The sequence below is a fragment of the Neolamprologus multifasciatus genome, chromosome 19 (genome assembly GCF_963576455.1).
Source record: "Neolamprologus multifasciatus chromosome 19, fNeoMul1.2, whole genome shotgun sequence".
NCBI lineage: Eukaryota > Metazoa > Chordata > Actinopteri > Cichliformes > Cichlidae > Neolamprologus > Neolamprologus multifasciatus.
Window position 1 is genome coordinate 23,345,236 of NC_140457.1, and position 17,926 is coordinate 23,363,161.

The following is a 17,926-nucleotide window of genomic DNA, read 5'->3' on the forward strand; positions in this document are numbered from 1 at the left end:
ACTATTTAAGACTAAGGCTACGTCCACACTGCAGGCGAAAGCGCATCGAATCCGATTTTTTTGACCCTATGCGACTCATATCCGATCATGGTGTGACAATGTGAACGGCACAAATCCGATATTTTCAAATCCAATCTGGGTCACTTTCATATGTGGTACTGAATCCGATACATATCCAATGTTTTAGAAAGCGACTGCTGTTTGAATGGTCAAGTCGCATTAAATCCGTCTTTTACGTCACTGACACAAGACAGACGCCAATTATCAGCGCCGGAGAAGCGCCGGAGAAAACCTCGCGAACGCTTCCTGGCCATCCGGTGAAACTGCTGGGAAGACAACGTGAACATTTTATTTATACAGCATAATCTGCAGATTCTGACAGAAATCTGCAACTATCCTTTGAAGCACCGCTCCTCTAAAACAGCAATAAGGATCATTATTAGGTTATTTACATTATTATGTAAATAACAAAATAACTTAAAGCAAAAATTTGGAAACGTGAAGTCCGAAGTCTTTATATTAAGGGCCATCAGTCAAACAATATTGTTTGCTCTGGGTCTAAACAGAGCACGTTGTGTGTGACGTCTTCTTTTGCGCATGCGGGCCGCTTTGAGCGTTCACACTAGAGCGCGTTTGCTGTCGCATTTTATTTGTAGTGTGAACGAGCAGACAAAAAATCGGATTTGATCAAAAAATCGGAATTGAGCATTAAGACCTGCATTGTGAACGTAGCCTTAGACTGTTTAAATCAACCGTGCAAACTGATTTACTAACGTTAAATATCTGCACAATTTAAAAAGCTGGGGGAAAAATTTTTTTTTTGTGCTTTATGGCGCTTTTGTAAATCACCCATAAAACTAACCAGGCCTCTGAGCTCTATTTGGGGATTGCGCTCGCGCTATTTTTGCACCATTTAATAAATCTGGCGCTCTAAATTTTACTTGTAAAAAATTCAGGTGAAATCCCATTTTGGTAATGACATCTTGCAGCAGTAATCTTAAACTAAAAATATCTTTTTAAAACATCTTTACAAAACCCGGTGCTCATTTGAATTAGTTTTCTTTTAAAAACATAAAGGATCTAGGACTGATCCTTGAGGCATTCCTAGAAAAACACTGATCCAAAGGCGCAAATCACTTTCCTCTCACACACACACAAAGACCTTCATAAGCAAGACCAGAACCAAAGGCAAGCTTTGTCATCAGGTCAGGTACGTGGTTCAGTTTAAACTCACGGGTGCGTTTGGAGGCAACAGAAAACTCTCCTTATCAAAGAAGCTTACAGAAGTCTGTAAGAAATATTTTGTGTTAGGAAACTCAATGACACTTCTGCATGTTCTAAATGTGGAAATGGATGCCAGTGTCTTACGATTCCACATATGAAAGTAAATCACTGCTGCAGTCTAGAAAATTCTTGATAGGAGTTCATTACATCAAAGAGTGCCTGTGGCGTTAGGCTGAACCAACGAGCTTGTCTCACAGCGTGGTGTAGGTGCTGCTTGGGTGTTTTCAGGTGTGGGTGATGGTGCTGACAACAGTAAACAAGACTGTCCTTTCCTCCAGGGTGCATTTGGTGTTTCCTCTAAGAAGCTTTCGCCTTACGATATATCTTCTCTCTCTGTCTCTTTCTCTTCCCTCTCCTCCCTCTCATCCTCCACAGACGGCTGGCATTAACACTACAGATAAGGAGCTAGAGGTTCTCTTCTTGACCAATGTGTCTTTTGAGGATGCGGGCGAGTACACTTGTCTCGCAGGGAACTCTATCGGCTATTCTCACCACTCTGCTTGGCTGACGGTGCTTCCAGGTATACTCTTCACTCTGTGGGTCCATTTTTCTCCCACCTGTGTTACCTGAAATGTTAGAAACGCCACAAAACTTGTTTTGCTCTGCAGCACAATATTTAACATCAATTTTCAAACCTAATTATCATAGATTGCTACTTGTAAGCACATATTTTAAGTGCGTCGACGCTCTGTCACCACCCCTTTAATTTAACCAACCGAACATGCAATCCATCCTTCACTGAAAGGCGCTTTTTAATCAGAGCAGATCGTCTGCTCAGATGTCTCTGGGCTATGAGGCAATTTAACGACACTTCAGCTTTTGCTTTTCAAGACAATAATTGCCTCCCTGAGGAAAAGCGTATCACAGGTGCAATTACCTGCAGCAGGATAAAACTACACGATGATCTACACGTTGCTGCCCCAACCCACGGTGTGAATGCGAGCTTTCAGTGAGGAACGACAAGTTTCTGTTCTGTTTCTCTTTTGATTTATGGATATTTCTTCACAGAAAATGCTCACTAAAAATCCATTTGGTTGAAGTGTGCTACTGAACAAAGCAAGCTATTTTTGAGTGGGAATTAAAACAAAATGCTGTGTGAATTTGGTGAATTTCAACTGACATTTCACATTTTCCCTCCTAAAGCAGTGAGTCCACAAAAGGAAGACTACTACGCCGACATCCTTATCTACGTGACAGGCTGCGTGCTCTTCATCCTCGCCGTGGTCATTGCAATCCTCTGTCGTATGAGGATGACCACGCAGAAGACTCTGCCCACGCCTCCCGTGCAAAAACTGTCAAAGTTCCCCCTCAAGAGACAGGTAACAGAAAGTAGATACAAGATTTGCACAAGACTTTCCCAAAACCCTTCTTCTCTCTGCTTGTCTGTTTAATGCAGCTTTCAGTATATAACCCAGGTCAAACTAAGAAAGGAAGAGTTTGGGGTATCTGTCATTTAAATAATAGAACAAAGTATAAATTGGTTAAAGAAGGTTTCTACACGTCTGTCTGTCCTGTTGTTTAATTGGCGCTGTGTTGACGATGGACGGCAGCACACTGGTGACATGTGTTCACATTTATCTTGGAGCAGATTTGGCTCAGGGATATTTATGCCCTCCTGTGACTGTCAGTGTTGGTTTTAGATTTCACTCTGAGTGTATCACACACTCTCTCTCATCAACTGTTTGCGAAGAAACACAGAGTGGAGCAGCTGCATTGCCGCAGCTTTTAGTCCGAAGAACTCTTCGTGACTTCAGGACTAAGCTTAGATACAGTATCTACTAAGATCAGGCTAATCATGCTCAGTTTGTTATCGAACAGGCTGTTATTGAAATTAAAGCAAGTCTCGAGGGCTGAAGGAATAATTTATTTTGTAGAATAATTGTTGAGCACTCTTCCAACAAGAGTTGAGACAAAGGATTGATCATCTCTTTATGTAAACACAAAGCTAGAGCTAGTAGCGGGTTAGCTTAGCATAAAGATTAAAACCTGGGGACGCTAGCTTGACTCGTTAGTAAACACTCAGAGAGAGACAGATGCAGGATTTTTTAAGACTGATGTTGATATTTTAACTTTTCAAGCTCTTTTCTGACCTTAGTGGTTTCTGTCATATTTCAGGACTGCTTATAGAACAAAATTATTGGGTGCGCATCAGACGTTATCATAGCTGGTCTCTGCTTATGCAGCTACCCTTAAAAAAAAAAACAGGAACTGCTTCTAAATAATGGTCATCACACCACATCCTTATTGATTTTTACTGAGATGCTAAAACTCGTCATTATCTGTACGGGGGACGCCGCCAGATGTCATCTTTTTGGGGGTAAGAGTTAAGACGCACGAAAAAACATCTCCTTAACATTTGTTATGCAGTTATTTATTCGTGGATCATTTGCTAAGATCAGTTGCGGATCGGATCGCGAGTCGTTGTCACCAGTTTACGCTCTCAAACACTTGTGTTGTCATCAGTTGCAGAGCGCCCTCTTGTGGACTAACTATACAACGTCAGCACTGATATAATGGTTAAAGTGTGTTTTCTTTGTCTCTTGTTTACTTTTTTAATTATTATTTATAAGCCGTTATAAATGCTGATACTTATATGTTGCCAAATAGCTAATATAAAACCATTTTTACTGTGCTTTACTGTGAGCAGCTCTAATGGTAACTTTTAACAGATATATGAAGGGGGCTTTCAGTTTTTAGGTTAAATCACGATAATTTTTTTTTTTTTTTGTATAATTTCTGCTACAAATAGCATTTTGTGCAATTTATTGTTCACGGTTTGTTTCCCTTAAACAAGCAAAATCATATTAGGAGAAATAAAAACACACTGATGAGGCCTCAAAAATTAAGATATCAGATATGATACACTTGGCAGTACCGGGTTAAAAGGGAACTTTACGCTCTTTTATAAGTCCAAGTTATTATTTTTGGACTCTAGCTTTGCATGAATCACAGTTCAAGAAATCCTGATTTATCCTACGTACTGTAGTTTATCTTCCATCTGAAAAAAGCTTTTTTACCTTCAACCTTTTCTAAAGAGAAGGTCGAACAAGAGGTGGGACAAATAGGCTTCTGTGCTCAGAGCCAGAGCTGTGAGTCTGGGTTGAGCATATTAAGGATAGCCACTTTGAATGACATCACAGAGAGCCAAGAACAAAACAAGGCAGTCAGAAACAGATTATTTAGAGCAGTCACACTAATCCCTGTGAGCCTTTAGCTCATTACTTTTGGTCTCTTACAGTAATTATAATCCAGGCAGGGATGTGCATCTTACCATTTCTCTCTGAATGCCAAGATTGTCTGAATGTCTAACATGTAGACGAGTTTGCGATTATCTCTTCGGCCCCACCCTGCTGGCTCCCACTCTGTGCAGGACATAGCCACTATGTGTGTCTGTGTGTTTTGTGCAAAATCCAGCTTTCCGACTCCATAATTAAAGGGTTGTGCGTCTCAAAATGGAAACGATGCATTTTTAGAAAAGAAAATATTATTTGAAAGCCATAATGCAGTTCTTGGAAAACAAACAGACTTTTAAAACCACGATAAGGTTTCAGCTGTAAAGGCTGTTATACAGTCTGAGGTTGGGTTTTTTTTTGGTACATAAAGAAGTATTGTTAAGTTATATCAAGTAGAAACCTCATCTATTGAAACATTTTTTAATTGTAGCCTCTAAATCATTTCTACTTGTGCAGCGCTCATATAAATGGTCTTATAAGGTTGTGCAGGGAAAGTTCTTATTGCATTTTTCTATAATCTTTGCTTCGTTTTTGTAAAGCTAATCTCCCTGTTCTCTCCTTTCTTTTTCATAACTCTGAGTAAATCTCCTGTAAAGCTCCTGGCATGTTCTATCAGATATTACTTTTCATGCCTCTGAAATTGTGGTCAGGGCCCTTTTTTCTCATTTTCTTCCAGTCAAGAAGTCTGGTAAGTGGACATGTTTGTTTCAGGACCCCACCTGAAGGGTCTGAGCCGGCAGACCCTGACATAAACAGATCTATCAAAAAGCAGGCCCGAGCCATCGGTTTTTTCCCCAGCAGTCAGATAAATAGCGGGAGGATGCCGAGCCCAAGGGCTCAGCGGAATGACCGCCGATCCAGAAATGGAGCTTGTTGATGGATAGAGATGTCCACCCCACCTCGCCACTCACTCGCCCACCTCTGCATCCTCCTTCATTCATCTTTGTTACCTCTCGCTTCCTCCTGTGCGCAGCCACAGGCCTGCTGTTTGTAAAAGTCACTGACATTGGTCTGGTCCCGAGATGTGTGATGTTTCCCAAAAAGGGTTTTATCTCAAGTCACTGAATGTTGCTCTTTAAACTTCAAAGCTGTTTTGAATTTGACTGGATTTTGCACTGGATGTATTTTTGTCAGGTTTTGTTTTTTTTCACCCCCCAAAAGAGTGTCAAGATTTTCAGTATGTCACGAGAAAGGATTTCTTTTGAATATATTTTATGTTTCAGGGGCTGTTTCATTTTCAAAAACATCAAAAACATTAGGACTGTTTGAATAAATAATAAAGAGTCAAACTGATCTGAAAAAGGAATTACTTATTCATTATTTAGTTAAAAAAATATTTGGTCAAAGGTCACGGTTAGATTTCTCTTTTCCCTCTGTCTTTATTTGAATGCCTGTCACCAAACTCTTTTTCAGAGACTATAACAGTTTATTCTTTTGTACCCAAGCAGGTGTCCTTGGATTCCAACTCTTCCATGAACTCAAACACGCCGCTGGTCAGGATCGCCCGTCTGTCGTCCAGCGACGGCCCGATGCTCGCCAACGTCTCGGAGCTGGAGCTGCCGTCCGACCCCAAATGGGAGTTTCCTCGGACACGGTGAGGAAAAAAGCACACTGCAGCACACGCTCAAAAAAATTATTAAGTCAAGTCAATTATATTTCACATTTTACATTGTGCTTATGTGAAATTTACATGTAATCAAATTACTTAAAGTCTTTTGAGTATACACACTGAACTCCAAGTCTGAAATCTGGCCACTTGTTTCAGGCTAACTCTGGGTAAACCTCTGGGAGAGGGCTGCTTCGGTCAGGTGGTTATGGCTGAGGCTGTTGGCATCGACAAAGAGAAGCCCAACAAGTCGCTCACTGTTGCTGTGAAAATGTTGAAAGGTAAGTAATCACTGTGGCTGCCCTCCAGGAATGAATACATGACCTTGGCAGTGACAGTGCTACCATGCTCGCTGTTGTTCTGTTTGTCTCGTGTACTGGATTTGCGTTGGTTTGATAGCTTCAGTTCGTATTTTCGTCAGTACAAATGCTCCATTGATTTTCTTATCTCAGATGACGCCACAGATAAAGATTTATCAGACCTGGTGTCAGAAATGGAGATGATGAAGATGATTGGGAAACACAAAAACATCATCAACCTACTCGGAGCCTGCACACAGGATGGTGAGCGCAGAGTGCAGTAATAACAGAATTAATGCAGGACTTAACCGTTGCCATGAAAGTCATATTTGTTCTCTGTTTCCCGTGCAGGTCCTCTGTATGTCCTGGTGGAATACGCCTCCAAAGGCAACCTGAGGGAGTACCTGCGTGCACGGCGGCCACCGGGCATGGACTACTCCTTCGACACGTGCAAAATCCCCGATGAGCAGCTCACGTTCAAAGACCTGGTGTCCTGTGCCTACCAGGTTGCCCGAGGCATGGAGTATCTTGCTTCACAGAAGGTTCGCCACGTTGCTTCACTTTAACTCAGTTATCATATAAAAGGATGCTTCGGCCTGCGCTTAACTTCTAAACATTGTGAGAAAACAGGAAAGATTTTTTGATGGCAGACAATTCATCTGAGTTTTATCTATATAGCACCAAATCACAACAATCAGACAACCCCCTATGAGCAAGCACTTGGCAACAGTGAGGAGGAAAAACTCCCTTTTAACAAGAAGAAATCAAGTCCATTAACAATGTGTTAATTGCGATATTGAAAGATAATTAGATTAGCGAATTAAAAATCTAAGTTTAAACTAAATTTGAGGCTTTTAAAGTTCAGTTTGTGCGTTTCATAGTGCAAAGTAAAACTTGTCAACTTACATCAGTGTTTCAGTATATTTGCGTGTATGCGTGAGTGCAATGCACCGTGTGTTTGATGCATTTGTTCTTCTTCCCTCAGTGCATCCACAGAGACCTGGCAGCCAGAAACGTCCTTGTGACGGAGGACAACGTTATGAAGATCGCCGACTTCGGTCTCGCCAGAGATGTGCACAATATAGACTACTACAAAAAGACCACGAATGTGAGGCTCATTCCTTTGGTGCTCTCCTTTAGGAAAATATTACGTGTTTGAAGCGATACGAGGGGATGGTATTGAATGCAGCAGCAGCTTATTACATATGGCTGAAAGTCTTTTCTATCAGTGTCACGGTCGGGTCGCAGTACAAAAGTAGAATTGAGCAGATTGAGCAAAATTAAAAGTGTATATGCGGAATCCACAGTGTTGATATGAATGTGTTTTCAAGCAAAAGCGTTGCTGTGAATGAAGCACCGAAATGGTCATCAGATTTCTGAAGCTAGCTGAAGTTCAAGCTGTGGTGGCAGCGCGACCAGGCTGAAGTTTGTGTGTTTGTGTGAGTGTTTGGTTGTCAGCTCCGTACAGAGTGCTTCTGCTGACCCAAGCGTTTCTGTCTCCTTTGTTTCAGGGTCGTCTCCCCGTGAAATGGATGGCTCCAGAGGCTCTCTTCGACCGGGTCTACACGCACCAGAGCGATGTGTGAGTTTGCACAAACTAACCGTCACATACCAACTGCCCAGTCGCGTGGAAGCGAGTGCACCGGCGGAATCCGGGTGTTGAAATATCGTGACTGAGCGCGTTAGCATCAACCGTGTGCGAACACGGAATCATAACATTCCCTTTCCAAATATCTGCGGTTCACCTGATAACCCCCGAGGTTCTCGCGTATTAGCCGCGGCGCATTCCTGCATTTGTTCTTTTAATCTCTATCCGACGACATCAGAGAGAGATAGGAACACAACGGAGTCCCGGCATCTTAGTGCTGTTTTATCAGTGAAAATCCAACCTGCCCCAGAGCAGGAGGAGATAAAGAGGGTCAGTGGATTTATCACAAGGTGTTCCCTCGGGGACTTTCCCCACAGCAGTTCAAAAGGAATCTGGGCAGCAGAGACAGTTTTCACAACCTCTGATTGCTTCCGTGTTGGCCACGATCAAGAGAAGAAAGGTGAGGAGGCGAGGCGGCCTGCCTTGCAGTAGCTGTAACATACCACCCCCCACCCCGAAACGTCTTCTCAACCCCCAAGCCCCGCCGGCTACAGCCAGACGCCGTGTCCCCAGCACAGCCATCCAAGCCAAACACAGGCCCCTGTCAACACTGGCTCGCCGTGTGATTACACTAGACTGGGAACAGGCTGAGGGGAGAATCAGGCTTCTCTGTTATTTCAGCAGGTCTGGATTACACAGTCAATCCTCCCGCCAAACCTCCTCCTCCTCCTTTTATACAGTAGTCGCTCTGAAGCCAGTTTACTCTCACACACCCTGGGGGACCTTGACTTTTGACTCGCAATGATTTCTTATTTTTCCCCCTTTTTTTTTTTTTAGGAAATATGATGGCGAATCAATTAAAAAACAATGAAAAAACAGTAGTGCATATTGTTTCTCCTGTCAGATTCATGCTTGTTGAAACCCTCCTGGCTCATTCACAGCTGTAAAGGCAGAAAACACAGTGGCAACATTTGGGAGCCATTTTTATAGGATTTTTGTCCTTTCGCACATTTTTCATTTTTCAAGAAAACGTGTAAGTCGTCATTAACATCGCCAGTTCTCTTTTCGACTTCAAACACCAGAGTTATTTAGTGCAGATAGAGGCTCAGCCAGCACTGCGGCCGCTGCCAATGTCACGGAGGTGAGGATTTTATTTTGGACAGCTTCGGAGGTGTCAGCCTATAAAAGCTGCAGTGGAGAAATCTCACTGCAGCTTCACAGTGACGCACTAGCCCATTAAAAGCAGGGAAGGTGTGGGCCAAAAGCAGCTGGGTTGTAAAAGCAGGTATGATTAAGACTAAAGCTTTTGGCACTGACACGTTTGCAGAAATGATTTTAAAGGGAAAGAAACTTACCTGTAACTAAATAAACAAATTAATGTCCAGTAGAACAGTAAATGTAATGCTGGTAGGCTTAGAGCAAAGATATAGTCACAGATAGAGTAGATGCCATTCTTTTCATTTAAGCCAGGGGTGTCCAAACCCAGGCCTCGAGGGCCGGTGTCCTGCAGGTTTTAGATGTGTCCTTGATCTAGGGCTGGGCAATATGACCCAAAATTCATATCTCGATATTTTTTAGCTGGATGGCGATATAAGATATATATCTCGATATTTTTTTAAAGCCACAAGGTAAGAACAAAAAGAGAGTTCTTAGTCAAAGCTGTGTCCCAGATGTCACACGGGCACTTATTAACATACAGTGTAGATGTACAGGAAAAAAACTACTCAAAAATAAATTATGAGCATTTATTAAATAATAATAATGCTCCATAAATAAAAGAAAACTATGTTGTTTTTGTGCATAACAAAAAAGCTCACAATTGTGCAGTCAAAATGTAAACTAAAAGACGCTGAGCATAATAACAAGCAGCTGCTCTGTTCAAAACTTCTACTGCGTGACTGACAGCCTGGAGTTTGAAACCATGTCTCTTAACAGGTGCCATTTATGGTCCTTATACACACACAATACGGTAATATTACGTTGAAGCACAGTACGTATCACTCCGCGAGGCTCCTCGGTCGCCGTAATGCTCCGACAATCCATCAAGCCGGTGCAGCTCCGTAGCTTACCAAAGTCGTACTAAAACATTTTTTGACAGATTGCTGATTTTATGTGCCGTGTACCACATAAAATCGGTTCGCGGTCATCAAGCACAACCAGAATTCATACATAAGGCGGCGCTGTCAACTTTTGAGAGAATGAACGGATTTTAGGCCGTACATGGCGTTAGCATGGTTAGCTCGTTAGCGTGGTTAGCTCGTTAGCGTGGTTAGCTCGTTAGCGTGGTTAGCTCGTTAACACATTGACGCCGTCCAGCCCCACGCACGGGGCGATGCGCTGTAACTCGTTAACGGAGATTTGCCGTGTCCATCTTGTCGCTGCCTGCAGGTGAAGCAATCGGGGAGGGAGGGGGAGTTGTGTTCAGTGAAGGAGAGGCGAGGCCGAGTAACGTTGCGTAAAGACAAAAGTGGACAAAAGAGAGGCAAACTTGTGGCTCCACAACTATAATTATAACGTAACATAGACTATATCGATATAAAAGATATTGTCACATCTTATATCTCGTATAAAAATATATCGATATTTTTTTTAAAAAAACTCGATATATCGCCCAGCCCTACCTTGATCCATCTCAGCTTTAAAGGGCTAAATTACCTCCTCAACATGTCCTGATGTGTAGACCCACAATGAGATCTAAAACCTGCAGGACACCGGCCCTCGAGACCTGGAGTTGGCCAAGCCTGATTTAAGCAATGTCAATATCTTTAGATGAGGATGCAATTCTAAGTCCCCCTATGAAACATTTTAGCACAGCTTTTCCAAAAACCAAGGCTTGCTTTGGATTGAAATTATTATCCCCCCTGATGCTGATACTCAACTGTATATGTCCTCCTGAGCAGTCCCAGCCTACTCTTCTTTTGTGAATCTCTCGAGCTCCTCCAAATGTGATGCACTTCCTGCACAGACCCTGGTCGTCAGTTCACCCCACAGTCAATGACACTCACTGTAGACTTCACCAGGACTGGGACACTCCTCAGTGACGTGTGTTGCTGTTTTCTTTCAAAATCTTCACATATCCTTCCTTTATGATTCCTTCTACTGTGAACATAATGCTCCCACCACCGTGTTTGACTGTGAGGACGGTGTTCTTGGGGTCGGTCGCCTCTCCCTTCTTCCTCCAAACACAAGCAGTGCCTCTATGATCAAATGCCTTTATTTTTGTCTCATCTGACCAAAGCATGTTTTTCCAGTATGCAGTATCTTCCTCCAGGTCATCCTTAGCATAGTTGAGTCTGAGTTGAAGGTTTCTCTTCTGCAGGAGTGGACTTTTTCTGGCAGTCCATTCCTGTGCAGAGTTTGTGTGCGATTGTCTTCTTTGCGACTACAATTCCCAGCATTCACTCATGTCTTGGCAGGTGTTCTGGGATTATTTGACACTTCTCTCAAAGAGTCTTTGAAATCTTCTGCTCCCTACCTCTGCCAGGCTCGTTCTGTACGGCGTGGCTCTCTTTGAGTTTCTTGGTGATACTTCTCACTCCAATTCCTGACACTTGGAAACCCTCTGATAACTTTTTATGTCCACCTCCTCTAAACCGATTCCCTTTTTGTTGGCACGATGCTTTCACAGCGACAGCTAAGAACCCTTACTGAAGTTTTTATACTGTATATAAATAGAAAGATACATTTTGCAAGCGTTGAGCATTACAGAGTTAAAGCACACCCTGTAGTGGTTTGTGCTATAGCTCAGTAAAAGTAGTATGTTTAGATATACTATGTTAAAAAGACACATGGGAAAAAGCCTTTCAATAATTTTGCACACTTCATTTTCTTAATTTTACTCATGCCGCTGCTTATATGAGTGGCTGACGTTTATTAATGTCTGCTGTAAGAATACACGATCGGCAGTGTGTTGATTGGTATCATGTGCAAATATTCTTTATTAAAAGTGTCTACAGGACTGAAATCACAGATGGATGCCATTCGTCAGAGTCTATTATTAGTCCCAGAAACAGATGATGTTGTTTTTCCGTATAAGTCACGAAGAGAGTCGGTGCTGAACATGAAAACAGCAAGAAGCAATGCTTGGGCAACAAATAAAGCCAATGAAGTTGTGGCTGACTTTTCATTAACTCTCGTCTCCAACCACCTAGCACATGCAGTACTGCCAGATTGTCAGTAACAGGTTTGGTATGATTGGTGAAGAGAAAATCCAAGCAAATAACGAGTTCCCCACTAACGAAATTAGTAGTGGCAGCATGGCCTTTTTGCTACTAAGGCAGCGTTGTTCCTCTTCGTCTGTTCGCACGTGTACTTTCGGCGGCTTTTCATCGCCCAACGGGGCTGATTGATGAACACATTTGAAGTCGATAGATATTGCCACAGCTATCATTGAACCAGCACACCAAATGCAGGATTATATTCATTCCTCCCCAAAGTGATTATCCTTCTAAATCTCACTAAATCAGCCATCGGTGATGCTTGCATTGAGATTCCGAGACGGTCAGCTCCCGTTGCTGCAGGTGCCCAAATGAAGTGTTTATATCTTCATTGCCTTCTTCTCCTGTTAGTCACCTAATAGCCTGTGAATATTCATTCCTAGCAACCATCAATAAATATAAGCAGCCTCTCTTTTCTGCTCTTCCTTCTGATTCCGACTCTCCTGCTGTGACCCTGAACACCTGCTTTGTTGACATGTTTCCCTCTCTTTGAATATTGATGTCTCTTTTTCACCACAGTCGTCTCTCAGGCTTTCATCCGACTCTCTCCCACTCTGTCTCAGGCGTGCGTCGTATTCGGATTTAGGACCAGCCGGCTAAGCCAGTGTAGCGGCCTTTTTTTTTTATTTATTCACCCTCTGGACCAGAGCGCGGATAATTAGATTAGACCTACCAAGAGCTGCTATAGAAGGAGGGGACTCATTCTGATTCACTGGACGAATAGCCAAACAATAGTATGCTGAGTTAATAGACTGCCCGTTATATGATTACTGTCCCTCATTTTTTAGACATTAAGAAATAATACAGGGGTTCATTGGAGCTGCTGCCACCGAGAGAGAAAGAAAGAGAGATGATGGCTTGGTTTAGATAGCAGCTGCGCTTTAACGCTAGATGCTGTATAATAAGTTTTCCCATTTATCTCTGCTTCTCCCTTCAGGTCAAGCCTGTGTTGGTGTTGTGGAAACATCATTATCTGCGTCCATAGTTAACAGCTGCCTATATAGGGCGATCGTGGCTCAAGAGTTGGGAGTTCGCCTTGTAATCGGAAGGTTGCCGGTTCGAGCCCCGGCTTGGACAGTCTCGGTCGTTGTGTCCTTGGGCAAGACGCTTCACCTGTTGCCTACTGGTGGTGGTCAGAGGGCCCAGTGGCGCCAGTGTCCGGCAGCCTCGCCTCTGTCAGTGTGCCCCAGGGTGGCTGTGGCTGCAATGTAGCTTGCCATCACCAGTGTGTGAATGGGTGGATGACTGGATATGTAAAGCGCTTTGGGGTCCTTAGGGACTAGTAAAGTGCTATATAAATACAGGCCATTTACCATTTATTTACCACAAGATTTTGGTGCACGCTTCGTTTTTTGTTGTTTTTTTCTTGAGCCATCAAAACAACAAACTGATGATTACGTCTCCTTCTTTCGTTTACTCGTCTTATTTCTTGCTTGAGGCAAGAGAAGTCGATTTTTTGTTTGTTTACAAATATTGACCAGCTGTCTGAAACAATAAGAATTTCAAATGGATTTTTTCAAATTGAGTGCAGTTAACATGACTGAGGATCAATTTTTCCCTCAAACAGATCGATTGGTGGACAGAGCGCATCTGTGTGAACTATGACTGCCTTAGACCGCTGCGTCGCTACGACCTCTGATCTATATTCCTCGTGTGTTTGCGCTGCTGTTTAGGTGGTCTTACGGGGTACTGCTGTGGGAGATCTTCACCTTGGGAGGCTCGCCGTACCCAGGGATCCCAGTGGAAGAACTCTTTAAACTGCTGAAGGAAGGACATCGAATGGACAAGCCTGCCAACTGCACCCATGAACTGTAGGTGTCTGTATGAGTATAAGTGTGTTACCTTTGTTTACAGGAGGCTGTCCAGATGAGCCAAACAACAGCAGATTACACCAGGGCCCTGTTATGTTCCTCAGTAATATTCTGTTTATCTGTCATACTGTTTCAATGGTGGGGGCTCATATTAAATATCCAAGTTTCCAAGAAATACTATACAAAATACACAGGATGTGCACACTTATTTAGTCCCACCCATTCTCCAGCTTCCTCACTGATATAAACCTCAATAACATATTTCTAATTTCACAGGATTGTTATAGTACGTAAAATACAAATTATTATCGAGTTATCTGTGTTTTTTTTAATGCAAATCAAAACCAAGTCCTTCCAGTTTTGGAATATTAATTGTAAAATCTGAAAAAACATGAAGTAGCAACTTTATAAACAGAGACATTTGCTGACATTCCCAGAAAGCCATAACTTTATACCCCTTTTTTGAAGTGTTTTTTGTTAGGAGGGTTTCGATGTCTTAATGAGTTGTTCTGTCATTAAAATACTGTATTCATAATATGTTTGTATAAGGCGGGGGTGTCCAACTCCAGGCCTCAAGGGCTGGTGTCCTGCAGGTTTTAAATGTCCCCTTGATCCATCACAGATAAATACAACAAAATAAAATGATACGATAGGACGAAAACTGTGGTATTTTGTAAATATAATAATAAACAAGAATTTACTGTGTAATTGTGTAACTTTATTAGCAGCGTCCCCTTTTGAAATGCGCCAACAAGAGAGTAACGTCCTCCTCTCTGCCCCTTAATGCTCTCTGGTCACTATGGTAACACGTAAATATTTATTTCAAAATAAGACACACAACTACAACACGGGAAAAGATCCAGGGAAACCAAGTTAATGATAAAAACCCTGAAAACCTTAAATTTCACACCCGAGTCTCATCTCTCACGGTACCAAACGACGGCCCGGGGGTTAGGACCGCTGTTGACCCAAGGTGATATCTAAAGCTGCAGGACACCGGCCCTTGAGGCCTGGAGTTGGACACCCCTGGTATAAGGGAACCAAACAGCTTGTTGGCCCTGTGAAATATAGATATGAGATCATTTTCAGCTGTGAATCACTCAAAGCTAAGAATAAAAATAAGGAGCTGGAAATGAGCCTAATGGGGACCTTTTAAACACTATTTGTGCGTTATGTCTAGTCTGCTAAAAAAAAGCGAAACAGTAAAAACAGTCCATCTAAGATCGGAGAATGTAGTGAACGAGATGCAGTGTGACTAAATCCTCGCTGTTGGGATTCCAGGTACATGATCATGAGGGAGTGTTGGCACGCCGTGCCATCGCAGAGGCCGACCTTCCGACAGCTGGTAGAAGATCACGACCGGATTTTATCAATGACCTCCACAGACGTAAGTCTCCCTGCAAAGCTGCAGAACACACACAACACCAGAAATAAAAGCACAGGCAGCTTATTGCTTCACCCAACCATAAAAACACTGCTAAAGAGTCGCAATGAGAGATTCTTTAGATGTTTGGGTGCATTTTTAAAGTTGCATGCGAGTGAACAATGTAAAGCAGCATAACATTTCCAAAGTATTTCATATTCTGAAGACTTTGAATAATACGCTAAACTTTTTTCCACTCATTTGACCACCAAAAAGTGAAAAGGTTTGACTGTGACACCAGAGTCTAACCTCTGACCTCTCCTCTGACAGGAGTACCTGGACCTGTCGGTGCCCTTCGAGCAGTACTCGCCCACCTGTCAGGACTCCAACAGCACCTGCTCCTCAGGGGACGACTCCGTGTTCGCCCACGACCCGCTGCCTGACGAGCCCTGTCTTCCCAAACAGCTTCCCAGTAACGGGGTGATTAGGACATAAAATCTGTGCCGGAGGAGGTCGGACATTAACCTCTTCTCACAGTTTGTGACAGAAATATCACCGCTCACTGACTCAAGCACCTCAAGATACGGAGAGGGACAAAAAAGAAAAAAAAGAAAACTCAGCATGCAATACTTCCACAGTGCTTCAGCTCTTTTCGATTTGTCTTAAACTCTCGGACAAAGCTCTGTTTCGTGTTTTCTTTTCCTCCTCATCCCCAAGAACTCTCTTTAAACATTGAAGGATTTTTTTTTCTTGCCGTTGAACCATGTTTGTGTTCTTCTTTTCAGAAATGAAATTATATTTTTGTACTCGGGCCAGTCTTTTGTTACAGACAATCTGTGGGGTGAAACCATTCCGTGCCTACTGGGATTAAACCTCCTGAGACTGGATTTAGGAGGAGGAAATGAAGGGCATTGATGAGTGACTTGTTGGCGATCCAGTGGGTGGGGGTCCTCCGATTTTCGGTTTGTTTTTTTTTACTACACGGAGCCCTTTTATCGCAATAAAGCGATCTGAAAGAAAATTGATGAACGAGATACCAGCAAAGCCAGCGTGAGCTCAATGACGGGATTTGTTCTTCCGCAGAGTTACTAGAAGACGTTCAGCAACAGAGAGGATCACGTGAGCGTTTCCTCGTGAATGTGTACGCCATCATCCGCATTTTAGCTTCCTGGGAAAAAGAAAAAGTGATAATCATGGAACAAATTTTTCTCATCAAAGATGAGGCAAAGCTTCAGGGCCATTCAGTAATAAGAACAGCGAGGTTACGAGGGTTTTTTTTTTAAAAATGTATCTACAAAGTGATTTATTGTAAATATATAAATGCAAATATGTATCATAATGCTGTCCACAGCCGTGTACTTAAAAGACAAAAAATGACATTTTTTTAAGATATTGTTTTAGGATTGGAAACTTTGCAATCTAGGAGACACTGTCATGAACGTGTAAAACACTTAATCAGAAAAGGTTTATTTGAGTAATTAACGTGTATATTTGTAAAGATATTTATAGACTTAACATGTGGTTCTTAAGTTCGAAAGGTCTAGTTTAGGATTTTTAGTACTGTACGCAAAGATTTCTATTTCAGTGGGTTTTTTCCTTTTGTTTTTGTAACTTATTTTACAACCAAACTGCGATGTTATTTTCACAGCTGGCGGACTCCTCTGGTTTCTGATCCATCTTTTTATTGGTTTGTTTACAGTTTAGAATGTATGACACGAAGATGATTTGTTTTGAGAGCGAGAGAGTGCGATTTGACTGCCGGAGGAGGACTCGCGAAGGCTGAAGGCTCCTGCTGAGGAGAGCCGGGTGTTTCCAATGAGTTCTGAGTTCTGGTTTAGAAAAGTTAGCGTTTGCCGTATCGAAGCGACGATTAACTCTTGCTGGGCAAGAAAAGGCAGGAGATGCGTACCGGGGAGACCTTCTAGTACTTAAACACATATTGAACATCAACAACAATGACTAGCTGTGAATCGTAAGAAGCCTTCAGACGCTTTGTAAGGGGAAAAAAAATCCTCCTGTTTGAACTGTTTTACTTATTAATGTGTTTGCTTCTATTATTTCAGTTCAATTTATGTAATCACCAAATCACAACAGTCTTCTTGAGGTGCTTTATATTGTAAGGTGAAGAAACTACAATAATACAGAGAAAAACCCAACAATCAGAGCGAGCACTTGGCGACAGCGGGAAGGACAAACTCCCTTTTAACAGGAAGACTTCTGCTAGATTCAGGCTGAGGGAGGGGCAGCCATCTGGATCAATTGTTCTTCCAAGTTTTGGCATTATAGTCATTTTTTACATCTGAACACAAAGGCTGGTGTCACAGTAACGTCTCACCTGCAAACATGAAGGTGTTAGCCTGTATTCACAGTTTTCTGTAGAGGGTTAGGGTTAAGATTAGCAGCTACGACGAGGGTTAGAAATGGGCTTCTTCATGTGTAATTGTTAAACGTCACTTGTTTCGTTGTCTAAAATGACCAAAAAGAGGAATTCAAGTTGCATCACCTGTAGCTGGTGTTGTTTGAAA

At 42.5% G+C, this 17,926-nt stretch overlaps 1 protein-coding gene across 7 annotated transcripts in view; it reads left to right on the plus strand.

The window, feature by feature from the left end:
* The window catches only part of fgfr3 (fibroblast growth factor receptor 3), a 65,947-nt gene extending 49,268 nt beyond the window's left edge, over nt 1–16,679 (plus strand). For 3 of the 7 annotated variants that reach the window (XM_085142569.1, XM_085142567.1, XM_085142574.1), the window contains exons 8-18: nt 1,660–1,804; nt 2,428–2,603; nt 5,963–6,111; nt 6,283–6,404; nt 6,576–6,686; nt 6,774–6,964; nt 7,408–7,530; nt 7,934–8,004; nt 13,901–14,038; nt 15,320–15,425; nt 15,732–16,679. In XM_085142569.1, the coding sequence (XP_084998695.1) occupies nt 1,660–1,804; nt 2,428–2,603; nt 5,963–6,111; nt 6,283–6,404; nt 6,576–6,686; nt 6,774–6,964; nt 7,408–7,530; nt 7,934–8,004; nt 13,901–14,038; nt 15,320–15,425; nt 15,732–15,896 (1,497 nt within the window). In that variant the 3' untranslated portion in view covers nt 15,897–16,679. The remainder of the gene's footprint in view (nt 1–1,659; nt 1,805–2,427; nt 2,604–5,962; nt 6,112–6,282; nt 6,405–6,575; nt 6,687–6,773; nt 6,965–7,407; nt 7,531–7,933; nt 8,005–13,900; nt 14,039–15,319; nt 15,426–15,731) is intronic. The other 4 variants (XM_085142570.1, XM_085142571.1, XM_085142568.1 and 1 more) reach the window with 4 other exon arrangements.
* The last annotated feature ends 1,247 nt before the right edge of the window (nt 16,680–17,926 follow it).